At 39.6% G+C, this 27,802-nt stretch overlaps 1 protein-coding gene across 7 annotated transcripts in view; it reads right to left on the bottom strand.

The window, feature by feature from the left end:
• Positions 1-251: 251 nt before the first annotated feature.
• GPATCH2L (G-patch domain containing 2 like) overlaps positions 252-27,802 on the bottom strand; it is a 152,191-nt gene continuing 124,640 nt past the window's right edge. For 3 of the 7 annotated variants that reach the window (XM_053224752.1, XM_027066217.2, XM_053224753.1), the window contains one exon: positions 387-605. In XM_053224752.1, the coding sequence (XP_053080727.1) occupies positions 394-605 (212 nt within the window). In that variant the 3' untranslated portion in view covers positions 387-393. Of the gene's footprint in view, positions 606-18,811; positions 23,814-27,802 lie in introns of those variants that run through there. The other 4 variants (XM_027066215.2, XM_027066214.2, XM_027066219.2 and 1 more) reach the window with 2 other exon arrangements.

Genomic DNA, 27,802 nt, shown 5'->3' with positions numbered 1-27,802 from the left:
AGTGGGCTTTCCAGCTCTCAGACTCCGTGTTGGGTCCCTGTGGTGCAGACTGGAGGAGCAGGACTGAGGGTCTGCTTTCTGCTTGTAGCAAGAATGGAGCAGCTCATCTTTTGCATACCTACACCATGTGGATAACTAGAGTTACAGCAGTATGCTTTTCGTATGCATTGCTATATATATAGGATTGTATGTGTTACAAACATGAGCTACTTTTTTAATACCTTGGAATAAAAGCTTGTGTCCTAGCAGGGACATGATTAATTTTGTTACTTATTTCAGAAATGACCTGTAAACAATGCTACCAGCCAGACGGTGGTACATGAACATCCTAGAATAGTCTTCAGGCAGTTCCTCTACACAACCCTGGATTCTTCTCCCCACAGGGGATCTGCTTCATGCCTTGGGTTCTACCCCCCTCAGCTGGTCACAGTCACTTGTGCCTGAGTCCTTTTCCCCTAGACTCTGGGGCTCCGTCGACATCACTTCTGTGCAGCCTGGGCTGTTTGCTCTAGTCCATAGGGACAAGTGCTCAGGACCTTTGAGTTTGTGGAGAGGGGTGCTGAAGACATCTGCAGGCTGTCGTTTAGTCCCAAACCAGGGATATCCTGTAGGAAGAGACATTATCCTAATCAGAACAGATGCTGGTCAGAATACTCAGGGGCAGGACTCCAGCATGGCTGTGGAAGTTCCTTTTGAAACAATGGCAAAATACATAGGCAAAATTCCATGGCTGATTCTGAAAGGAAATGCCCGGAGGTCTCAAGGATCTCCAAACTGCGGGGAGGGAGGACCCCTCAGACAGCTCAGGAGCAAGGGCCTCTGTCTAGTACTTCCTGCCCAGGTCCTGAGCTTGATGGGGAGATGGGTTCTATACATCCCCCTCATCTACTCAAAAACACTTACCTATCTATGCTCACATACATTTAAAAAAAATTTTTTTAATGTTTATTTATTTCTGAGACAGAGAGAGACAGAGCATGAGTGGGGGAGGGGCAGAGAGAGAGGGAGACACAGAATCCGAAGCAGGCTCCAGGCACTGAGCTGTCCGCACAGAGCCCGACGCAGGGCTCAAACTCACAAACCGTGAGATCATGACCCGAGCCAAAGTCGGTCGCTCAACCGACTGAGCCACCCAGGCGCCCCTCACATATATTTTTGTTTGCTTGCTTTGTGTTTTTATAGAACACAATATACTTCCAGACAAGTGCACGGTCACAAATGTACATCTCAGTGAGTCTTCACAAAGAGAACACACCCACTCAACAAAGGCAAGAACATTACCAAAACTTCCAGAGGCCCTCTGTCTCCTTCAGTTATCACTCACACCTCCTGGCAAGCACACTCCCGATTTCTAGCAGAGAATTTTATTTTGCTTGTTCTTAACCTCATATAAATGGAATGATACAATATGTTCTCACGCATTGGCTGATTTGCTCAACATTATGTTTCTGAGATTCATCCATGTTGCTGCATGTGGTTTGTTAATCCTCATTTCTATATAGCATTCCATTGTGTGAAGACGTCACAATTTATGAATTCATTCTGTTGATGGCTGTTTGTGTATTTTTAGTTTGGGTTGCTATGAATACAGCTGCTATGTGCATGTATTTGGGTGCACTTATGTTTACATGTCTACTGAATATATACCTAAAAGTTAAATTGCTAGGTGGTTGGGTTTGCATCTGTTCAGCTTTAATGGATATTGTTAAATAACTTTCCAAGGCGGTTTGCCAGGCTTCAGGGAGTGCCTGCTGGTCCACATCCTTACCAGTACTCAATGTTGTCAATCTTTTTCATTTCAGCCATTCTGTTCAGTGTGTAATGGTATAGCATTGGGGTTTTAATTTGCATTTCATGAATGACTAATGATATTTAGTACATTTCCATACATTTATTGGCCATTGAGATATCTTTGTGATGCTTTGTCCAAGTCATTTGCCCATTATTCAGTTGGATTATCTGTTTGCTTTAACTGATTTGTAGCAGCTTTAAAAATAGATTCTGTGGTGTATCACGTTAATTTGTGATATGTGAATCAACATGAAACACCACAGAATCTATTTTTAAAACTGCTACCTGAAAAACACAAAAGATCCCATCGAAAACCTGCTAGAACTTGATCCATGAATTCAGCCAAGTTGCAGGATGTAAAATCAATGTACAGAATCAGCTGCATTTCTATACATCAGCAATGAAGCAGTAGAAAGAGAAATCAAGGAATCAATCCCATTTACAACTGCACCCAAAACCATAATATACCTAGAAATAAATCTAACCAAAGAGGTAAAAGATCTGTATGCTAAAAATTATAGAAAGCTTATGAAAGAAATTGAAGAAGACACAAACAAATGGAGAAATAGTCCATGCTCATGGATTGGAAAAACAGATATTGTTAAAAAATCTTTATTAACCCAAAGTAATGAGTGCAATCCCCATCAAAATTACACCACCATTCTTCACAGAGCTAGAACAAACAATCCTAAAATTTGTATGGAACCACAAAAGACTCTGAATATAGCCGAAGTAATGTTGAAAAAGAAAACCAAAGCTGGAGGCATCACAGTTCCAGACTTCAAGCTGCATTACAAAGCTGTAATCATCAAGACAGTATGGTACTGGCAGAAGAACAGACACTCAGATCAATGGAACAGAATAGAGAACCCAGAAATAGACCCACAAATGTATGGCCAACTAATCTTCAACAAAGCAGGAAAGGATATCCAATGCGAAAAAAAATACAGTCTCTTCAGCAAATGGTGCTGGGAAACTGGACAGCGACATGCAGAAGAATGAAACTGGACTGCTTTCTTATACCATACACAAAAATAAATTCAAAATGGATGAAAGACCTAAATGTGAGACAGGAAACCATCAAAATCCTACAGGAGAAAACAGACAACAACCTCTTTGACCTCAGCTGCAGCAACTTGTTACCAGACATGTCTCCAGAGGCAAGGGAAACAAAAGCAAAAATGAACTATTGGGACCTCATCGAGACAAAAAGCTTCTGCACAGTGAAGGAAACAACCAACAAAACTGACAGGCAACGCTCCATATGGGAGAAGACATTTGCAGATGACACATCAGATAAAAGGTCAGTATCCAAAGTCTATAAAGAACTTATCAAACTCAACACCCAAAAAGCAAATAATCCAGTGAAGAAATGGGCAGAAGACATGAATAGACACTTCTCCAAAGAAGACATCCACATGGCTAACAGACACATGAAAAGATGCTCAACATCACTCATCATCAGAGAAATACAAATCAAAACCACAATGAGATACCACCTCATACCTGCCAGAATGGCTAAAATTAGTAACTCAGGACACAACAGATGTTGGTGAGGATGCAGAGAAAGGGGAACCCTTTTGCACTGCTGGTGGGAATGCAAACTGGTGCAGCCACTCTGGAAAAGAGTATGGACATTCCTCAAAAATTTTTTAAAAATAGAGTTACTCTATGACCCAGCAATTGCACTACTATTTATCCACAGGATGCAAAAATGCTGATTTAAAGAAACATAAGCACCCCAGTGTTTACAGCAGCACTCTCATCAATAGCCAAAGTATGGAAAGAGTCCAAATGTCCACTGACTGATGAACGGATAAAGAAGATGTGGTGTATAATATATTCTACATTCTATATACATACAATGAGTGGAATATTATCCGTGATCAAAAAGAATGAAATCTTGCCATTTGTAACAACATGGATGGAACCAGAGTATATTATGCTAAGAGAAATAAGTCAATCAGAGAAAGACAAATATGTGATTTCATTCATATGTGGAATCTAAGAAACGAAATAAATGACCATAGGGGAAGGGAAGGAAAAATAAGATAAAAACAGAGAGGGAGGCAAACCATAAGAGACTCTTAAATACAGAGAACAAACTGAGGGTTGCTAGAGGGGAGGGGAGTGGGGGAAAGGACTAGATGTGTGATGGGTATTAAGGAGGGCACTTGTTGGGATGAGTGCTAGGTGTCATACGTAAGTGATGAATCACCAGGTTCTACTCCTAAAACCAATACTACACTGTATGTTAACTACCTTGAATTTAAATAATTTTTTTTTTAAAAAAGGTTCTGGATGCAAGTCCTTTGTCAGATATTTGTATTGCAGATATAATCTCCTACCCTGTGGCTGGCTTTTTTACTCTCAGTGGGGTCTTTTGACTTTAATGTAATCCAATGCATCAATTTTTAACTTTCTAGGTAATATTTTTTATATTTTAAGAAATCTTACCCCACTTCAAGGCACTGGAGATACGATATTTTCTTTCTTTTTTTTTTTTTCCTGTTAGTTTTGTCGTTTTTACCCTTTCACCTTTATGATGTAATCTTTATGGAATTGGTTTTAAGTAGTGAAAATAGGGATCCATATTTATACCACAAATGAATATCCAACTGAGTAAGCACTATTTATTGAAAAGATCATCTATTCTTTACTGCACAATATAGTCACCTTTGTTTTTAGCCAAGTGACTGTATGCGTGTGGATCTGCTTCCAGTCTATTTTGTGCCATTGGTGTATTTGTCAATATGTGCACTAATAATACCACATAGTACTATATATAGCTTTATAAGAAGTCTTGATACCTAGTGGTGTTAAGTCTTTGAAGGAGCTTTGCTCCTTCAAGAACATCTGCTCTATTCTTGGATTTTTAACATATTCTTTTTTCTTTTTTAAGTAATCTCTATGGCCAACGTGGGACTTGAACTCATGACCCCAATATCAAGAGTCACATGCTCTACAGACTGAGCCAGCCAGGCACCCTCATCTTTACTATTTTCATGTAAATTTCACAATTAACTTAATTCCAACCCCTACCCTCCTCCCAAAACCCAAACTGCTGTGGTTTTTACTGGGACTGCATTCTTTCTATAGACTAATTTGGTAAGAACCGACATTTGAGATTTTCAATTCATGAACACAGCAAATCTCTCCATTTATGTAGGTCTTTTAAATTTTCTTTGCATAATGTTTTCTCTGTAAAGACCTTGCACATCTTTCATCGGATATATTCCCAGGTATTTTATATCTTTAATGTCATTGTAAATGGTGTTTTAAAATTTCACTCTCTACTTATTGTTTACTCATATTCTGTTCATAGTAGTTACAGGATATAGTAATATAGTACATATATAGTGAGATACACACACACACACACACACACACCATGAATCCAGGGACTTTGATATATTTGTATTTTTTTTACGTTTATTTATTTATTTGAGAGAGAGAGAGAAGCAGAGAGAGGGACAGAGAGAATCCCAAGCAAGTTCCATGCCCCATGCAGGCTTGATCTCACAACCGTGAGATCATGACCTGAGCCAAAATAGATGCTTAACCGACTGAGCCACCCAGGCACCACTGTATTTGTAGTAATCCTGCTAAGCCACAGATTCTTTAGGATTTTCTACATAAACAATCATATCATCTGTGAATACACAGTTTATCTCTTCCTTTTCAGTCTTTATAACCTTTTTTCTTGCCTTATTACAACAGTTACGATCTCCAGCACAATATTGAATAGAAGTACTATTAGAAGGTATTCCTTTTTTTTTTTAAGATTTTATTATTTTTAAGTAATCTCTGCATCCAACATGGGGCTCAAATCTACGACCCTGAGATCAAGAGTTGCATGCTCCACCAATTTAGCCAGAGAGGTGCCCCAGCAGGTATTCCTAATCTCAGGGAGAAAGCTTTCAACATTTTGCTACTAACTATGATGTTTTATAGATGATCTTTACCAGTTTAAGAACATTTCCTTCTAGTCCTAGTGTGTTGAGTATATATCATGAATAATTATTTGATTTTATTAAATGCTTTTTCTACATCATTGTATTGAGGTGATCTCATTCTTTTTCTCCTTTATGATGCTAATTTGGTTAAATACGCTGATTTTAAATTGAGATATAATTCATATACCATAATGTTCATCCTTTTAAAGTGTGCAATTCAGTGGTCTTCAGTATATTCATAAAGCTGTGCAACTGTCACCAGTATCTAATTCCAGAACATTTTAATCATTCCCAGAAAGAAACTCCATACCCATTGGCAGTCATTCCCCATTACCCTCTTCCCCCAGTCTCTGGAAGCCACGAATCCACTTTCTGTCTACATAAATTTTGCCTATTCTGGACATTTCACTTATAAGTGGAATCATATAATCATATAAGTGGAATCATATCATATAATATGCTTTAGTGTCAGACTTCTTTCACTTAGCATAATATCCTTAAGGTTCATCCATGTAGCATGAATCAGTACTTCATTCCTTTTCACGGTTGAATGATACTGTCATATGGATATAACACATTTTGTTGACCAATTCATTAGTTGGACATTTGAGTTGTTTCCACTTTTTGGCTATTATGAATAATGCTGCTATGAATACAGGGAGTAAGATTTCTGAGTCATATAGTAAACTGCACTTAACTTTTTGAGGAACTGTCAAACTGTTTTCCAAAGTGGCTACACCATTTTACATTCCCACCAGCAATTTATGAAAGTTCCAATTTCTCCACATCCTTATCATCACTTGTTATTATCTGTATTTTTTAAAGGATTTTTAAAAAAAGAAATCTCTACACCCAGTGTGGGACTCAAATTTACAATCCTGAGATCAAGAGTCACATGCTCCACCAACCCAGCCAGCCAAGCATCCCTGCATTTTTTTTTTTTTTAATTATTATTGTCTTCCTTGCGGGTGTGAGGTAGTATCTCATTGTGATTTTGATTTGCACTTCTGTAATGAGTAATGATGTTAAACATTTTTTTATGTGCTTATCGGCTACCTGTGTCTCTTCTTTGGAAAAATGTTTATTCAAATCCTTTTGCCTATTTTTTTAGTTGTTCTGTTGGCCTTTTTGTTTAGTTGTAAGAAAAATTCATCTATTCTGGATACTAGACACTTATCAGTTATAGGAGCTACAAATATTTTCTCCTACTCTGTAGGTTGTATTTTCTTTGTGTTATTGTCTTTTGAAGCACAAAAGTTTAAATTTTTAATGAAGTCCAGCTTATCCATTTTTATTTTGGTTCCTTGTGATTTTGGTGTCATATGTAAGAAATCACTGTCGAATGAAAGATCATGAAGATTTATACTTGTATTTCCTTCTAATAATTTTATATTTTAACTCTTACATTTAGGTTTTTGATCCATTTTGAATTAACTTTTGCATATGGAGTATGAAGAAATCCAACTTTACCTTCTTGCATGTGGATATTCAGTTGTCCCAGGACCACTTGAAAATACTGCTTGATTTTGTAATATTAAGCCAACATTATATTACTGAAATGAATTATATCATTGGACTCTACTTACTAAGATTCTGTTTAGGATATTTGTACGTATGTTCATGAGAGATATTGGTCCATAATTTTTACTTCTTATAATGTACTTGTCATCCTTTGGTATTAAAATTATGGTGGTCTCAAAATGAGCTGGGAATTGTTTTTTTCTTTCTCTGATTTGAAAGAGTCTGTGTAAGATCAGTTTAATTCCTTTAAAATGCTTAGAAATTTAGTAAAGAAATCTACACCTGAAAATTTTTAGTCACAGATTCAATTTCTTAGCTATAAAACAGACTTTGTTTCCTTTTCAGTTGATAAACTGTAATTTCATGGAAATTTCATTTCATGTAGATTTTCAGATTTATTGGTATAAAGTTCTTCATAATATCTACTTAATAGCATTGTTAATTTGTACCCTTTTTCCTCATTTTCTTAGTCCAGCAGTGGTTTTTTTTTCCTTGCTAGCAATTTATCAATTTTATTAGTCTTTTCAAAAAACCCAGCTCTAGATTTGTTGACTTTCTTATATACTTTTTTCTATTTCATTAATTTATTACCTTTATTATTTTCTTTACTCTTCTAGAATTAGATTCAATTTCCTACTCTACTTTTTAGATTGATTTTTAGCCTTTCTTTCCTTTTATTATATGTAGATTTAAAGAAACAAACTTCCCTTTAAGTACAGCTTTAGCTTTGTTCTTCAAGTTTTGATGTCATTATTTTTATTGTAACTTAATTCAAAATAACTGCCTAATGTCCATTATAATTTCTTTTGAATTATTGGTCATTTAGAAGTATATTGCTTAATTTTCAAATATTTGAGGAGTCCCTAATTATCTTTTTGTTATTAATTTCTACCTTAATCCCACTTTGGTCAGAGAATCTATTTTGGATGATTTCACTCTTTGGAATTTGTTGAGATTTGCTTTAAGGACCAACAGATGGTAAATTTTGGTAAATGCTCCATGGACACTTGGAAAAAACACATATCCTGACAATACTGATTGTACTATGGTATGTGCATCAGTTAAAGTTATTACTTATGTTGAAATCTTTCATATTCTTAATGACTTTTTCACTATCTGTTACTATCAGCTTATTATAGTCCTGTAATTTTGCTCTATATTTTGAAACTATAGTATTAGGTGCATCAACACATGCACCAAATATTATACTTATTTTTTGTAAGTATAACGTTATTTTTATATTATTATACCTTCCTGGTGGATTTATGTTTTTATTTATGAACTGTCCCTCTGTATGTTTAGTAATGCTTCTTGACTTACTTTGATATTTGTATAGCTACATCAGCCTCCTTCTGGTTAGCTCTTGGTTTGTATATCTTTTTCCATTCTTTAACTTTCAATCTTTCTTTGTCTTTACACTTAAAAAGTGTGCCCCTTGAAAGCAACATATAGTTCGGTTTTTAAAAGTATGTATCAATGTGGTAAGCAGCCTCTTTAAGACGATCCCAAATGATCCTCACCTTCTGTATTCAAGCATTTCTGCGTCTTCCCCCGAGTGTGCAGTGAAACTAACTCACCTCTAGTGAATTCTAATGATCAGCCATGCTCAGAAGTCATTTTGCACATAATACAAATGTATCTGTAGGAAAAATTCCTAGGATTGTTGGGTTAAAAGATGTAATGTACCTGTCATCTGATAGATATTGTCAGCCTCCACAGTTTGTACTAATTTATGCAATGTGTGAAAGTGCCTCTTCCAGTATTAAATTTCCTACTCTACTCTTCAGATTGTTTTTTAGCCTTTCTTTCCTTTTATTATATGCAGATTTAAAGAAACACACTTCCCTTTAAGTACAGCTTTAGCTTTGTTCTTCAAGTTTTGATGTCATAATTTTTTTTGTGATTTAGTTCAAAATAACTGTCTAATGTCCATTGTAATTTCTTATAATGCTTGCCATTATAGTGTATTATCAAACTTTATTGTTTTTGATAGGTGAAAAATCTATTTTATTACAAGTGAGCTTTAACTCACATATTTTCACATGCTTAAGAGTCATTTGTATTTTCTCTTCTATGAAGTATCTGTTAATTTCTTTTGACCATTTTTATATTGGGTTGCTGATCTATTTCTTTTTGATTTGAGGGGTTCCTTTTATAAAATTAGATACATTAGCCCTTATCTTGGTGGAGTTACACATATCTCACCCAGGTTCTCATTTGCATTTGCTTATGATGCTACTGTCATGAAGAGACTCTCTTATCTTTACAAAGTCTCACCTAGCAATCATTTCTTCTAAGGCTGTTGGGTTTTGTGGCAGACTCAGAAAGTCCTTTCCCATTCTCAAGTCATAAGAAAATTTTCTTTTTTCTTCCGAGTACATTCAGAGTTTTATTTTTTACACTTACGCCTTAGAACTGCCCGCAAGTTGTCCTGATATAAGGAGTAAAGTGTGGATCCACCTTAATTTTTTTACAGAACACTACCCAGTGATCTCCCTCTCAATAGTCTTTTCCTCACTGATTGAAAAGCCACCTTTATCATACACTCAATTCCCGTACGTATTTAGACCTGTTTCTGAACTCTTCTATTGATCTGGCTATTCACAAATTATTATCACACTGTTTTAATTGCTATAGATTTATAAATTTTAAACATCTATAGAGTTAATCTCCTTCTATCACCATCCCTTTCTTTCTTGCATATCCTTGCTTGGTTTCCCACATGAACTTCAGAATTAGTTTGTGTAAATCTTTTTTAGAAATCTAATTGGTAAAGGGGGCATCTGGGTGGCTCAGCCAGTTAAGCGTTCGGCTCAGGTCATGATCTCACAGTTCATGGCTTCGAGCTCCATGTTGGGCTCTGTGCTGACAGCTTGGGGCCTGCTTCAGATTCTATGTCTCCCTCTCTCTCTTCCCCTCTCCCACTTGCACTCTGTCTCTCTCAAAAGTAAACATTAAAAATTTTTTTAAAAATCTGGTACTTTGATTGAATATCACATCAAATTTATAGATTAAGGAGAGTGACGTCATTACAAGGCTCATTGTTCTTGTGTGAGAACATGGAATTTCTTCCCATTTGTTCAAGTCTTGTTTTGTGTCCCTCATTAGCATTTTGAACTTTTCTACTTCTTGGGCTTATTCCTAAGTATTTTATATCTTTTGTTTTCTGCTGCTATTATAAAGTGGGTCTTTTCTTTCTTTGTAGCATGTAATCAGACATTGTATATACAAAAGCTGTTGATTCTAAAAATTACTTTTGTACCCATCTAATTTATTAAATTCTTGTTTCGTTTCTAAGTTTGTTCTAAGTTGGTTACTCCTTTTTAGTTTCTAGCTTGACAGTCCAATCATATCTGCAAATTATAATTTTATCCTCTCTTCCTAATTTCTCTACCTTTAATTTCTTTCTCTCGTCTAATTGTCTTGCCTAAGTCCTGAAGAACAGTTTTAAACAATGGTGATGATTAGTGGACATCTTTGTCTTGTTTCTGACTTTAATTTAAAAAATTATTTCTCTAATTCTCAATTAAGCATGATGCTGGCTTTGGATTGAGATAAATATATTTTATCAAATTAAGGAAACACCCAGCTAGTCCTAATATTAAATGACCCTTGTGTTCTTGAAACAAGCCTCACTTAGTCATGGTGAATTACTCTGATCTGGAGCCAGCCTGACTGCGTTCAAATCCTAGAACCATAACTGATTAGTATTTGAGTTCAGGTAGAATGCTTTACCTTTTTAACTCAGTTTCCTTCTCTGAAAAATGGGGAAGATAAGAATATCTACCTCATTAGGTTGTTGTGAAAATCAAATAATTAAGTTGTCTTTTCACATGCTTAAGGGACATTTGCATTTTTTTCCTATAAACTGTTCATATCTCTTCCCTATTTTTCTATAGGATCTCCTCTATTTTTATTTTTTTGAAGATTTCAAGTAATCTCCATACCCAACATGAGGCTTGAACCCACAACCGTGAGATCAAGAATTACATGCTCCACCGACCGAGCCACCCAGGTGCCCCAAACCACTTTAATTTTTAATTGTTTTTTATTTTATTTTATTTTTGAGAGAGACAGCCAGAGCATGAGCAGGGGAGAGGCAGAGAGAGAGAGACACACACAGAATCTAAAGTAGGCTTCAGGCTCTGAGCTGTCAGCACAGAGCCCGACATGGGGCTCAAATTCAACCATGAGATCATGACCTGAGCTGAAGTTGGACAATTAACTGACTGAGCCACCCAGGTACCCCAAAACATTTATCTTAAAAAGGTGTTCATAAATTAGGAATATTAGCCCTTAACGTGTGAAATAAACTGCAAATATGTTATCCTGTTATCACTTGTATTTTGCTTTGGTATATTTTGCAGGTAACAATTTCTGTCCACTTGTATCAATTACTGAAAGATATTTTAAACTTAGTTTTGCCAATTTTTGCTTATGTATATACTGAGGCTCTATTATCAAGCTTAGCTGAAAATCAGTATGTCTGGCAAATTGAACCATTTATCAGTAATGGAGCCGAAGTTTCTAATTTCGTAGAGATTACTTTCTCTGATATCTTCCTCTTATATTTTTTTCATCCTCTTATTTTCAATCTTCCTGTGACTAAGTTTTCCAAGTACCTCTCATAAATAGCATATAGGTAGATATTTAAATCCAGTATTACAGGCTTTATCTTTCAACTGCAGAGTTTAGTTCATTAACACTTATAACTGACATATTTGAATTCTTTTACCATCTTATTTTATGCTTTTTGTTTTTCTCACCTTTCTAGCTTCTTTTTTATCATCCTTCCCATGTTAACTTAAGTGCTATATTCTCTATATTTATTGAGTGGTTACTCCAAATATTTTAAAATGTCTACCTACCTAAGGCCCCAAATTGGTAAGACTCTAACTCCTCCTGAACAACTGAAAGACGGTAGGACGCTGTAACTCTCATCACCTCCTTTCAAAATTACGTGCCTCTGTTACCTGGTGTTTTGAAGTCTCTCTTTTATTTCTTGAAATATATTTAAAACATTTAGTTTATATCATGTGGCAGTAAGTACAATATCTAATGTGTCTGTGAGTCTGACTCTCCTGTATGTTGTTTCTGATGCCTCTCACTCATGGGACCTTGATTCCTCCTTTGGTTTGTGGTTTTTAACTGTGAGCTACTCATATTCTTTCCAACTTTATCTGTGGTAGTTCTTAGATACCCTGATTGAAGTTTTATTGCTTTTGAGAGAATCTGTGTTTGCTAGTCCTCTGAGGTCACTACTGACCTAGGTTTATTGTAAATGAAATTCCCATTTGCAGTATTTTGGACCACACCAGTAGGATGAACTTAGGCCATAAACTCTATAAGGGACAACTTGCTAAACATTTTAAGGTACAAACAAACAAACAAACAAACTTTTCCTCCACCCAAGGCCAATATCAATAAAGGCATGCTATCTTGCTGTTATTTCTGCTTGGTGGGTTTACTTAGTGTTGATGCTTACACTGTGAGGGTAGCACTTTGAGGGTCCCTGTTTCGTGGGAGATCTCAGGCTAAACGCTCTGCTTTGAGTAGGCCCTGCTTTACCTCTGGCACCTATCACAGTCACCATGACAGAGACTCAAGGGACCAGGTCTCCACAGATACTTTCAGGGTGAAAGGCGGCTTTCATCTCACTTGCCACCCAAAGCTAAGCTTTCAAAGCACTCTCGACTTCTACAGATTCATTTCTTGCTACTGTTCAATACATTTGGAAAGATTTTTTTTTTGACCCTTGAGGATCAGTGATAAAAGTCACCCCAAAATCAAAAGAATTCAGGAAGGCAGTAGGATATAAAGTTAATATACAAAAATCAAAAGGCATATATGAGAACAATAACCAAGTAGAAGACCTCATAGCAGAGAAAACCCCATTAGTAGCAAGAAAGAATTGAATACAAGGGGATAAACTTAATAAGATATACGTACTACCTATCCAAGGAAAACTTTAAAACAGTACTGAAAAGGCACAAAAACAGACTTGAACAAGTAGAAATACATCCCCTGTTCTTGGGTAATTTGGATAACTCAACACTGTAAAGACGTCAGTTCTAAGTGAGCTAATAAATGTAATGCAATCTCAGTTAGACATGCTGATACTAAAGTTTACGTGGAAAAAGAAACATGTAAGAATAGCCAGGAAAACACTGGAAAAGAAAAATTATGACAAGGGACTAGCTCCTACCAGATATTAAAATATACTATAAAGTGTCTATTATTGAAAACAGTGTGCTACTGTGTACAAGGAGATAAGCGGACCAGTGAATAGAACCCAAAGCCCAGAAACAGACCCAAATACAAATGGATCCTGGGTTGAATTCTTAACCAGAGAAAGGACGTAACAGGGAGAACTGATGACATTCAACTAAGCAGGTAGTTTAGTTAACTGGATTGTGTCAACGTTAATTTCCTGGTTTCAATAACTGTATCACGGCTATGTAAGTTGTTAACACTAGAAGCTGGGAGAAGGGCATATGGCAACTTTCTGTACTATTTTTGCAACTTAACCTCTAGGTCTAAACTTATTTCAAACTAAAAGATTTTTTGTTTAAAAAAAGGGTTTGAATCAAGAGCTCCAAAGAATGTGGAGAGGAGGCTCTAAGTCACACTACTGGGGAACACCAGAAAAAGGGCCATTCATCACCACTGTTGGCCAAAACCACTTAATTGGTTCCATTTTACACCATTTCAAAGGGTTCAGCTAACTTTACTTATAGCATGGAATTAATGAGACCAAAATCAATGCTTAATATGGGCCAGGTGCATTCATTCCATCCTATGGATACTTTCTGCAGCCTTGAAATTGCAAAGATTGCAGAGTTTCCCAATATAGAGTGTGAGTTGATCAACACAAATTTATGGTCACCACTGAGAAACAAAAAAATCTCCAAACACATAGTTTAGAATAGCAACTTTGCTACTCAAGAACAGTACTAGGAATTCAGATGACTGCAGTGTGCATTAAATTCTACCAAGATAAGGTGGCTTAAGAGGAGTAACTTCAGCCTGGCATCAGGATAGAACACATGAAGGATTCAGTCAGCCATGGTGCAAACTGTTATTTCCAATGCAGCGTCCTCTACTCCTAAGCACGTCAGCAGCTCCCACAAATAGATGGATCTGGTTATATTTTCCAGGGAGGTGATCGAGGAGATGGAAACCTGGTCACATCTCAGTTCCGGCTTTGTTTGCACAATGGGCCAGTTGCAGTAGGCTTTCCATGACTGCCCAGCAGAGGAATACTGCAACAGCTCTCCAAATCGACAAGCAAGCCGGTTTACACAGGGTCCTTCACTGGCCTCCTGCCTACCTCTCTCTGCTCCCTTTATGCTGTCAGCCATACCACAAGACATGCAGTGCCCTATACAAACCATGCTCTTTAGGCAGCATGGCCTCATTCTCTCGTCTTCACTGAACTTCCTGTTCATCCTTCAGGACGTGGTCCAGCATTTTTCAAATCCTCCCTCTACTCAGTTTGAGTTTGGGTGCCTACCTCCTTGCTGCCAAGATACCCTGGTATTCTTATCTCAAAATTTATCATTCTACATCACAATATTTGCTCTCCTGGTCTCTTCCTCAGAAGACCATGAATATCATGACAGCAGGAATGCCTTTCCTCTTTGTATACTCAGCAGCAAGCAGGGTGCTTGGCATAAAATGTGTTCTATTCACATCTACTGAGTGAAGGGACATTTATTAAGGCCCAAACCGTTGAGACAGCTATATTGCTAGCAGGTATACGAGGCGTTTAGCAGAACACTCAGAACAGTCCATCACTACCATTAACAATTCAAAGTACATGTCCTCACGCCTTAGGGATCCATTTTGCTTTGGCATACAAAGGACAACACCTGCCATAGGTTTGGAAGATTTTATTGACTTTTGCTCTAGTAGCTTCCAAAAACAAGAATAGGTCATTTTAAGAAGATGCCACAGAAATTGCCTATCTTCTTTCAACGATGTAGGCACAGGAGCCCATTCACGGTTGCTTTGAAAAACAGCTCACCAGGAGCAACAGGCAAATGGAATAAAAGGGTGTCACGAGACACCCAGCCCTGGGACCAGTGGCACATAGTTTATTTCACGTATACATGGCCACCAATAGTTCATTTATATTGTGAAAAGAGGCAGCAAAGAGTGTTGCTGGGAACAGAAAGTCTAGCACCAAAAAGACGGAGTGTGAATGCTGGCTTGAATATTAGCTATGTGACTTTGAGCAAGTTAATCTATGACTGCATGCATTATTTCATGGCTTTAAAACTGACATAAATTTACCTACCTTAGAGTTGTTAAAGATTGAGATGCTGTTGACAAATGGCATATAATAATCACTCAGTAAATAGTCATTATTACCATCATCATCATATTATTAGGGGCTCTGGAAAGGGTCAGACTGGTTTCAAGCAGAGTATATCTAAGGACCCTGGGACTATCCTGTTCTGTAGCAGCCATCTTCCCCACAAGATCCCTGAGGAAGGCTGGCTTACTGAGTGCTGAATACATGTTTTTTGAATCAGTAAACAGGACAATGGCCAGAGTAGACCTTTGTTATTCTTATCAGCTGTCCAGCATCTGAACTACCCTCCTGTTTGAGGAATTCATCCAACCCCCACAGAAGCTACACATTCCAGATAACTCATTCTCACTTCCTGCAGCTAGGATAGATAGGCACATGAGTACTAATCAGATCCCTCATCCCAGATTTCGAATCAGAAACTAGTGATTCAAAGAAGCCAGGAACACACAGGATCCCTTCTGGTGAGGGTGGAACCCCTACATATAGTTTCCGAGGCAGCATGCAGTGATGGCAATAAAGTAGAAAATCGAGTTCCGCTTTACTAGGAGTAGGGCTAGGGCCTGAAACTCCAAGATCCAACGTGGTACTGAAGGTCAAACATCGGTGAGGAAATGAGTCTGTCTCATGCCCAAACTAAACTCTTACCAGAAGCAGAAAGTAAAAAAACTGAAAGCACTAGGTCGGGGTAGCCTCCGTGTATGTAGAAGTGGGCCCAGGCCTCCTTACTGGTCCAAGACCCCGGAGAGGAGAAAGCAGAAGAGGGACCAGAGTTCAAGCCTGACTTTTCACGAATGGCAACACCAAGAGTAAATAGGGGTCTTCCGAATCTTAGAACCTGACAAATGCGATTAGCAACCTTCCTACCTATGTGGGCCTGGAGTAGGGACAAAGAGAAACAAAGGAAGGAGCAGAGACCTTGAGCACACTTTCCTGTAAGTCTACACCAATTATTAATGAAATGCTTCACTCTATGTCCGTGCTTTAAGTCAGTGCATTAGGTGGTATGGCAAAGGGGCGCGTGAGCCCACGGGTGTTAACTGAAATATCAGAAGGGAGGACAGGGACATCCGGTCTGCGTTGGACTGACCCACCCACCCATCCTCCCACCTGTGGAGACTGAGAAAGCAAAGAAGTAGGGGAAAAATCAGGAGAAAGCAGGGTCAGAACAGGGACAATTCCACAATGGAAGTCACTGTACAGTATGACATCATAATGATCAATCGAAGGACTGAATTTTGACAACTGGAAATCACTGGTGAACCCAGCAAAAACAGTTTTAATGGCGGTGAGTGTAGCAGCCAGGTTTTGGTATGGTGGTTCTCAGCCCCACCTGCACCGTTGCTTTAAAAAGAATGAAGCCTGTCCCGCCTCCCCATTCTGATGTGATTTTTCTGTGGTTCAGTTGGGGGAATTAAGATTTTTAAAACTCTCCCCAGGTGGTCTTTATGTGCAGCCGGGGTTCAAAACTACCGCTTCAGTGGACTGAGAATTAATGAACAGGAAGTGCGAGTGAGGGCAGTATTTTTGGTAGCCAAGGGGTTCAAAAGGGCTGAGAAAGGTATTTTTGTTTGAAGAAGGAATCTTTAAAACATGTTCAAATGCAAAGCTCTACGTGCCAGGAGTGAGAAGCTATAGTTAGACTGAGCAAGGCGTCTGATCAAAGGAGAGGGAACCAAGGCACAGAGGAGAAGGAATCTGTCTTAGGTAGGACAGGCACTTGCAAGAAGGAGGTGAGGAAGGGTGTACGTAAGGGGTGTGTGACCGGGGACTCCTGTCTAATGGCCTGTTGCCTGCTAGGGGATGGGGGAGATTGGCCGCTGAACTTGAGAGAAGGTGGGGGTAAGCAGAATTTGAAATGGCCGCAGTTTGCAATAGCTACTGACAAGAGGAGTGGGATAAATATCGAGAGCAATTTTAAGTGTCACCATGGTTTTGGGGTGGCAGGAGTCCGCACAATCATGACAACTGTTCATGAAGGGATACACGGCCCACTGGGAGGGGCAAGATGCAGGGTGTACACACAGTGAAAGGGGTTGATTTAAGTCAAAGCCACGGCGACCATCTGTAAGTTCTCTGATGTTTCCTCTTTCTCAATTAAAAACATTTGAATGAGGGATGTGCAAGGGTCAGAACTCACTTCCAGAGAAAGAAAACATTACTTCTCATAATTTACATCTTGCAAACCTTCTTTTTATATTCCCATACCTTGATACTATCTAGTAACACCAACATTTTTGGTCAGAGGTATTTTTAACTGGTTTTCAAGATCGAAGAGGAAAATCACATGGTGTTTTAAAAGACTGAAAAAATTGAAAGGAGAACTCAACAGCTTAAACGTGTGCTAATCCTGTTGTTTTTTTGGTTTTTTTTGTTTTTTTTTTAATTTTCTGTATATTACAATGTTTTAACAGATTAAGAACCCTTTCTGGCTAGGGAAACACTGCCTCTCCCAGGGCTGGCTGATTCTCAGGAAGACAGCAAAGGAATCAGCCAGCAGCACGCTTTTGATGTGCAAACTAAGCAGGTACGGTGGAGCCATACCCCCTCCATCTGGCCTGTTCCACTCCAGGAAGCAATCACCGCAGGGCCAGGTACCAGGCAACCAGAGTCTATACTATGGTCCAAAGGCCCCAGAATTATTCAAACTAGCCATTTCCAAACTGTTCCCCCTGCCCTGCCCCGCCTTCATAGTGGAAACCCCAACAGAGGCTCTGGCCTAAACCTATTGCTTGCTCCCGTCTTCTGCCTCTTGACCAAACCCGGTTGTCCTCCTGTGGCCCTGCAGGGCAAGCCATGCCTTGTTTCTAGGGGGAACTATAACATTAAGCTTTTCTTTCGGTGACACAGGCCTGTCTGTGCCCTCACTTAATCACCTTTATAAAGTCACACCTGGGCACAAGACAACGTGAGTACCTGAGGACATGATACCAGAGAAGTCCTCGTTGGCCACACATATTCCCAGAGAAAATCTTGGGCTCGCAGGCTTTAGTAATAAATTACAGCCTAGCCCTATTTGTGCAAATAAAACCCAAAGAAAGAAATGGTCGCAATTTCATTTCAAAGCTTTAGGACTCGAGTACCGTATTCGGAAATGCCGAATCCTTGAGTCCAGACAACACAAAAATATACAACATTCTGTTGCTGCTGGTCACCAACCTCTGCAGAATCACTGAAATGTAACACAAAGACAATAGGGTGTGATTAAGTTCTAGCAAAAGATCACCAATAGCTCAACAAGGATTTATTCCACAACACTATGTACTCAGGATGGTCTCTTCAGCCAATTATTTTCATTTTTGTGAGCCACACTCTAAAGACTTCGTCATTATTATGCCGGAAAAGACATAACACTTTCCCAGGAAATTAAGATGCAATGAACAAGTATCATGAAATCATAGGCGGCCGTACGTTACACAAATGTTTTGCTGTCTGTTGTGAAAAATGACTATCACGCACAGACTGAAAATTCACTGTTATATTTTAACCCACGTGAAAGGTTGTTTCCATCCATCTAAATATGGCCTTGATGACATTTTTCTCCCCATCATCCTTTCCCAGTATTTCCAGGAGATCTTTTAGGAGCTTCAGGGAAAAAGTATGGGAAATAAAGACATTAACAATTTCTGCAAAGAATCATATACAAAACACGTCTATACTTTTGGAGAGAAATGTAAGTGCACCTTACAGCTTAGAGGGACACCAACATCTTAAAACATTTAACTATACAAAGCCTGTGGTTCACAAATGTCAGCGTGCACCAGAGTCCCCCGGAGGGCTTGTAAGACTGCCCAACCCACCCTCCATTTCTGGTCCAGTATGTGTGGTTGGGGCAAGGACGTGCTGCTGCTGTCCGTCTACAGGCCCCAGCACCTCTGCTCTAAGCATGTCTCCTTCTCTTCGTCATGCCTTCTTACTTCTGAACCTTGCCAAGATTGTTTTCCCCGGTGAACATCTTCAGGATCTGCCTCATTCTTCAATACTGTGCTTGAAAAGCTTACGTTCCGAAAACTTGACAATTTCCCCAAGTGCTTAACACGCCTATGTGCAGTGGCGGGAAAATTTCTTTTGGCCAGAAGTTTGTTTTGCTGGGCTTGCTAAAAACCTTACAGATCCATACGCTTCAGCAGCATCATTCATTTTCCTTGTGTCTATTCCACATTGCTGTTTTCGGGCATTTGACATTCATCTCTTTTGGGATCTTAATGTAGGTGAAAGCCTCTCCGGGCCACCCTGCGTTTAGTGCCTTGGCAAAACCCAACAACTCCCTCAGTACTGTTGCTTGATGGGGTAAGAGCCCATCCTGACTGCCGCCACCATCAGTAACTACACCAGCTGGCGTGGCCGGCGCGGGAGATAAGCAAATACCAACAAGTGAGACAGCTCAAGTATTAACAAAGGTAACAGCTGACACCAGGGGCAAACTGCTTTTACTATCCCTCCGGCCACCACACGAATCATGACACACCCTGTAAACTCTGCCCCCAGCTAGACTGTATCCACAGCTGCTAGAGTAGGCCAGTCTGTTCTCACGCCAGCTCGGCTGAATTTCACCAGACTTAGGGAACACTGAATGTGGCTCGTAATGCTAAGATTTTTACATAGTCTTCGCCTCAGGAAACAAAAAGCATGTGGCTCTGACCAGAGGAATGAAGTCAAAATAGGGAGAAGACCAGAAATGAAATCAAACATCACCAGGAACCTTAGAGCCAAAGTGGAGTAGCCGTCACACCAGCAATGACACTGCCAGCCTAGCTCCTTCCTCCTGACACCGTAACCTGTTCCACTGTAAGTGACCTCTGTGGTGACTCTGCTCCTCTGCGGCTCGACAACCTCCAATGCTGTGGGTCTAGACCATGTCTCTGATTCCAAAATACAGGGACAGATCAGAGCCGTCTATGTGGGATTCCTAAGTAGTTTAATTACCTGTCCTCGGTGTGGAGCTTGACTTAGCAAAGGATGCCACAGGCATCACAGATTAGGAAGGTTTATTTCAGCTTTTGGTCACTTTACTGCCAAAATGGCCTTGTTCGCAGCCTGTTTCACAGCCCAGCAAAACAATGTCGTCCGGTATTTTCAACTGCATTTGATTTCAAAAGAATTCAAGGTTAAATGTGCCCTATTTATTAAGCATACACCGCTCAATAGAGACCACACCCTGCCCCTCCCAAATGTGGCACCACGGAAACAACTAATTCCCTATTCTGCACAGTTCTTACCAAAAAGTAACACAAGAGTTGATGCAAATGAACCTGTTCCCTTAAAATGAAAAATAATCTCCAATTCCCTTAAATTCATAAGCAAAACTAATTTTTATGAACGATGCTCATGCAAGTAGATAATGTCTTGACTTGTGCCCACCGTGGAAAATACAGGTTAGGATTCAGACAGGCAGGCTGTATAGCCGGCTAGGGTAAATCAGAACCCTGAAATAAGCAAGAACTGTGCAACTCAGCTTCAGTTACTAGTTTTGAGTAGATCAAGTGCATGTGAGCTCAATGATTATCCCCAAAGGAAGTCATGCTATGAGAGTTTTTTCAACAGACTACAAAACCTGATCTTGAAATTACATCTTTTGTTGAAAGGTAACAGACTTTTCTCGGTGTATGACAGCATACACTTGGCCATATAAAAAAGAAATTTAAAATTTAAGATTCAAAAAACACCCCATTCTAAGGTTACTCCTCTGGAATTGACTCATACAGAAAAGAAGCAAAGTAAGTTGGTTAATAATTCTGTAAGCATGCTCATGCAGCAGCCTAAAATGAGGAGCACAGCTGACAACCCTGTGTTGCAAAGTATTCATGGCTAGTTTTTAGGCAACTAATTTTCTTCCCCACTTATAGGTAGATATGGCATTTGGGGGTAATCCCTGTTGAATGTACTCAAAATATGTAGAAAAGCATGCCCAAGAAAGATGATAAACGTTCATGACACACTGTTTCAAAATTATGGGTCTCCGAGTCACTCAGGTCTATCAATGAAAAATCAAAAGATTATTATAACCCAGGGCAGAGGAAGTCCAAAAATCTGGGATTTCAGTTTTGGCTTGATTATGCGATTTCTGGGCGAGGTGCTAAACTTTATTTCCGGTCTCTGAAAAATGGCAGCAGTCAGCTACCCTTACATCACACAGATGCTTAAAATGTAAATAAAGTTGTCTATGTAAATTATCTGTAATCACAGGTAGAAAGGAGAACTGCTAGGCCGTAAGACTCGCCCTGAACTGTGGAAGTCTGAATAGGCTATGACGACAGGACCCGCCTCTACGACAGCCAGAGCTCAGTGCAAAGAAAGTAAAATTACGTCCATGGATTTCTGCCTAATTACCTGAGAGATTTGTCTCAGGACACGACGGGGACTAGGTTTGAATGCACACAGGACAATCAAGCCAACCTTCGTCACTAAAGCAACTTGGTAGTGCCATTTCATATCCAACAGGCACTTTATCTCTTATACCGCCACGGCTACAGGCCCCAGGCAAGGGAAGTACGCTCACTACTGCATGAGAACCAGGGGTGGCTCCCAGAGATGCTGGGCTGGCATTCACGCCACTCCCTCACCTCACAATCTCCGCCTGCCCCTCCCTCCACCATCCCCCTTGTTACAGCTGACATGTTCTCCGTTCTCCGTTCCAGAAAAGGGCTACGTAAATTACCTTCAAGTCCCCCTTTCCAACTAGACTCACACCCACCCATCAACAAGGAAACCCTGGACTTGGCACTGGAGAGGACTACCATTTTTAAAGGGAACGCGATAGAGCAGCCCACCCTCACATTCTGTGTGAGGAGAAGGGACAACTGCGTTTCGCAAAAAGGAGGCTCTGTCCTGACACTCAGCACCTATTCAAGCACAGAAAATATCCAGGCGCGGGGCTGGGAGTTCCTCTGGAATGTTCCAGAGCAGTGGGCACTTTGAAAACAGTTTCTGTACATTTCAGAGTACATGCACTCAATTCGTACAAAAAAGAACGCTCTGTCAACCAGTCCTCTGAATGACAGACACTCTTGATAATACTTTTTTAGAAAGGGCGGCTTTTCCCCAGCGGTTCCAGGCAGTCACTTATTCCTCATTCTGACAAAGCGGCATCCAACTCCAGGCATGGCTGTACACATAACTCCACACGCAGCTGAGCCGTCATAAACACGCCAAGTATAAAGGCGTGTCAAAAAGACATTTTTCTCCCCAAAGTACGGCCCCAAGAAGCCATTATTATAACAGAGTATGAATTTCTGCTGCAGGTTACTGACCTATAAACTAACAATAAAATTCCCATTTAGTACATAAAGGCTTACACTGTGACATGAAGTATTAAGACACAATCCACTGACTATTTTAAGTTTGTTGAACAACTAAACCATTTTCTTCATTACGTCATGAATACAGACATCCTCTTGCAGGAGAACACCAACTTTGGAGACGAGGCCAAGTACAAATGCATCTGCTGGAGATCCCATTAGGCCATTTAGAAAACTGGAAGAAGTTCCCGCTGTCCAGGCCGCTGGGGTCTCCTCTGAGGCTCCAAAATGAGAACTTGATGGATTTAGCTTATTGGCACGATCAGTGAATCAAGACCAGGCTCAAAGGCAAACCTTGTCTCTGCAAACGCAATTCCACACACCGGTCTTAACTCAGTGTTTAAATCTGTCTAGAACTGGCTACCAATTTGGGACTTCCTCAAATGATATTAAAAGCTCTACACAAAAAGTATGCAAAAGCAGTTACTAGTTTTTCAAGGAAAGAGACATACCTGCAAAAAGCAACAGCTCTGTAAACAGGGCTGCAGGTAACTGTTGGGACAACGACAGCAATGTAACAAATAGCAGAGGATGACTTTTTTTTTTCTGTTTTAAACTGCTGCTGCAATACTTTACTAATTTTTTTTTTTTTAAACTAGATTTGCACAACATGATTTTCTAAGAGAAAGAGTCCACTGCTTTGTCTGAAGAGGGGTCATCCTGGCGGTAAAAGGACTGGGAATGTCAACTGCGATATGCAAGGCTCTGCGACACCACGTCTAGGATGCGTTGCATGACACCCAGCGGCTCCCGGTGGGTGGGCTCCTGCCCTCTAGCTGTATCCAGGGCTCTTTTCTGGTGGCATTTTAAAAAACGTAGCTGCAGCGGAGTCAGTAGCTTTCTCTGCGGCAGAGGTCCTGACCAACCACTCAGGGTTTGGAGATTTCTGGACCTGCGATGCTGGTGTGGTTGGCTCCACTACATCCACGTGAACTGGGAAGGTGGTTACAATAAAAATAAGGAAGAAAAGATCAAGGGGAGACAAATTAGAATAAGAGACACTTCAAGGCAAATTTCTCTGAATCCTTTTATTTTATACTCTATTAACCCAAGCGCCACATAAGGTTTCTGTTTTTCCTTTCCAAAAAAAAAAATAATAATAATAATAAAGGCAAGATTTAAATAAGGTAAGTATGTCTCTACCTGAGAAAACGGGTTTAACTGAACAAATAAATACAGCAGTACAAATTCATAATGTAGTAATTATCATTTATTGAGCACTTATGAGCTTGTAAATACTCTACAACCATGATCTTATTTCCTAAGGCAAACCCTTGGAAGTAGGTATTGTCATCTCCATTTTCTGGATCAAAAAACTGAGGCAGAGAGACAAGCAGATACATTGTTCAGGGACACAACAGAGCTGGTTAAGTAGCAAGATTCAAACTCTGATTCCGGACTTCAAGCCCTAGGCTTGTTACAGCCCATGCCTCCAATAACACAGTGTTACCAATAAATAGCACACAAAAAGGAAAATGGTAGAAAAACTACACAGTCAGGCCCAGTGTTTTTCGACAAGGACACCGAAGATATTCTGGACACGACAATCGTTGCTTGTGCAGGGCTGCCCTGTATACTTTAGGGCACTTCCACTCTGGACCTCATCCACTGAATACCAAAAGCACTCCTCAGTCATGACCAAACAGTGATGGCCAAACAGTGTCCTCACATTTCCAAATGCCCGAGCAGAGGGGTACAAACCACCATCACACCCACTCTGTTCAGAGTGAACGGATATACACTAAAATACAGCAAAATCTAGAAAATGTTTGTTTTTACCTTGTCACTCAATAATTCATCTCCTAGGAATGTAACCAGAACAGTAATTTTCAAATTGTGGGTCACCAAATCAATTTAGTAGGCCAAGACTGGTATTTTTTTCTAACGAAAAGGAGTAATATATATCAGAGTGAACCCAAGAATTTATTTTAGCTTTACATGCACACCCACATACATATTCAAACATGAATTTCTCACGGCAGGCTATTATTCTACGACACAGATTTCAAACATTTTGGAACCTCACCCATAGCAGTAAGAAATACGTTTGACACCACAACCCCAATCTGTCTCTCTGTCTCTCTTACACACACATGCACACGCACATGCAAAACACGCTCACTCACTCATATTTAGCTGAAAATAAATTTCACGAAACTTAATCTAACGTTACTATATGGTATTCAGCCGCAGTGGGAAAACACCTCTTATCCTAGGAAAACTGGTTTTTTGCTCTGTATTTTTTATTACGGTAAAATACACGTAACATAAAATTTCCCACGTTAACAAATTTCAAGTGTACAGTTCAGAGGCATCAGGTACGTTCACGATGCTGCACAACCATCACCACCATCCCACTCCTGAGCTTCTTCACTATCCCAAATGGAAACACTATCCTATTACATAGTAACTCCTATTCTCCTCTTTCCCCAGTCCTTGGCAACCATGATTCTACTTTGTTTCTACAAACTTGACCATACTAGGTACCTCATATAACTGAAATCATATAGTATTTATCTTTTTATGTCTGACTGATTTCACTTAGCATTATGTCTTTTTGTTTTTAATGTTCATTTTCGAGAGAGAGAGCAAGCGAGTGGGGGAGGGGCAGAGAGAGAGAGGGAGACACAGAATCCGAAGCAGGCTCCAGGCTCTGAGCTGTCAGCACAGAGCTCGGTGCGGGGCTCGAACTCACAAACCGTGAAGTTATGACCTGAGCCAAAGTCGGATGCTTAACCGACTGAGCCGCCCTGGCGCTCCTAGCGTTATGTCTTCATTCATGCGGTAGCATGTCAGAATTTCCTTCCTTGTCAAGGCCAAATAATATTCCACTGTGTGTATATACCACATGTTGTTTATCGATTTATACATTTATCGATTTGGGTTGTTTCCACTTTTTGACTACTGTGCATAATGTTGCTATGAACACGGGTGTCCAATTATCTGTTTGAATCCATGCATTCAATTCTTTTGAGTATACACTTAGAAGCAGAATTGCTGGATCACATGGCAGTTTTACGTTTACAATTTTGAGGAACCACCACAGGGCTCCACAGTGGCTACACTATTTTACATACCCTCCGTTAACGCACAAGATTCCAATTTCTTCACATCTTTCCCAACATTTGTTGTTCCCTGTTCCCTGACACAGCCATCCTAAGGAGTGTGAAGTGGCCCAGGGACACTTTGGCACATGTTCTCCCAGAGAACAATGCAGTATTTTTCACAATAGCATAAAATGGGATATAATCCAAATGTCCATTAGGAATGTTTAATTGTAGTATACTCACCGTATTCATACAATGGAATACCCTACATACGGCAGAAAAAAAAAGGATTTTGGCAGGACAAAACGTGAGCGAATCTCAAATACAACTGGGTGAAACTTGTAACGTATAAAAGAGGACATTCCATTAACACAAGCCTCTAAAACATGCTAACTAGACAATATATTGCTTAGAGAGCATATGTCTGTTAAAGCAATTTGAAAACAAACCCCAAAGAATGACAAATGATTTTTAAAAAACACTTATTAATATAACAAAAAACCACATCAGGACAATGGTGAGCTCCAAGGACAGTGAGAAGAAGACTTTAAAGGTGGTGGTCTTTTTCTTAAAGTGGATGGTAGGCACATGGATATTTGCTATATTGTTTTCCTTTAGACCTTACAGATCTTCTACAAATCTTCTTTCATAGCCATTCAATATTTACTAAAAAACATTTTTAACTTTAAAAACCATTTAAACTTTAAAAAGGGGCAGTAAGAAAAAAAACAAAAACAAAAAGGGGCGATAAGAATCTGCCCTATGACTCCTGGGACAAGGCCAACTTACAGTGGAACTACTGAATCCAGTCACAGGGTCAGAGTAATTTTCAGAATAACTCTGTTTCAACTTTAAGATTGTACTCACTTATTCACATGAAAGCTATCTAGTGAGATCATTCTCCGGGCAGAGTATTATTTTAGATGCCAGGAGTACAGAAATGAGCAAACCAGACAGAAACTCCTGCCCTTGCAAATGTGTCTCTAGCATCAATGGCCTGGTATTTGGAACTGCTGAGTACCCTTCCAACCGATGCTCTAAGGACACATAGCTGGTCCCAGAGACAGGAAGGTCAGAAGAGGCTTTGGGGATGGCTAAAACAGTCAGGGCTCTGAATACAGCATCATACCACCCCCTAACTCTCCTTTACCCGAAGCCAGGTGTTTAATTTTTGAAGGAATAGGATTTGTACACCAAAGCCTCCATTCTATCATTCTAATGAAGAAAATCATCTCATAGAAATGAAACCTAGTTTTCAGCTGTGTTCCTTACGTTTTCTTATAACTACTTAAGATCTTGAACCTCAGAGAAAATAACCCATTTTTTCTTTTCCAGTTACATTCTTTAAGAGCATATCCAGCAAATTCACTTGAGCACGAGGGACAGACTTACTGGGTCTTCCCTGTTCTGGTGCTATCGAAACAGAAGCCAGTTTACACAGTTTCTCGCTAAACTCCAAAGGTGGCTCTGTGTGCCAGACACCTGTGTACGTTATAAAGTCATAAAGAGAAGGGAAGTGGACATAAAAAGAAGAAAATAAAGGTGCTACACTTTCAAGATCTATTTAACGACCTAATGGAAAGGCCTTTTCCCCTGGCTTTTCTTAGTATTAATATAAAAAGACAAGACAAGCTACTCCCTTCCGCTCTTCACCTCTCTAGCCTTATTAATACCTTTAAATTCAGTCAATCTCAACTCAAAACTTTCTACCAGTGGGGGAGGGGAAAAGGAAAAAGATTTGTGGCTGCATGTTTAAGAAAGAAGCTGAATTCATCACAGTGACAGGGGAGAGTGTTGGCAGAGATCTGAGCTATTTATTCTTTTAGGAAAATCCTATAAAGAATGACACAAGGAAGCCTCTATCTGCAGTCTTGT

Source organism: Acinonyx jubatus, chromosome B3, assembly GCF_027475565.1.
Source record: "Acinonyx jubatus isolate Ajub_Pintada_27869175 chromosome B3, VMU_Ajub_asm_v1.0, whole genome shotgun sequence".
Lineage (NCBI taxonomy): Eukaryota > Metazoa > Chordata > Mammalia > Carnivora > Felidae > Acinonyx > Acinonyx jubatus.
Note: the sequence above shows the minus strand (reverse complement) of the source record. Positions and strands in the feature narration are given on the sequence as shown.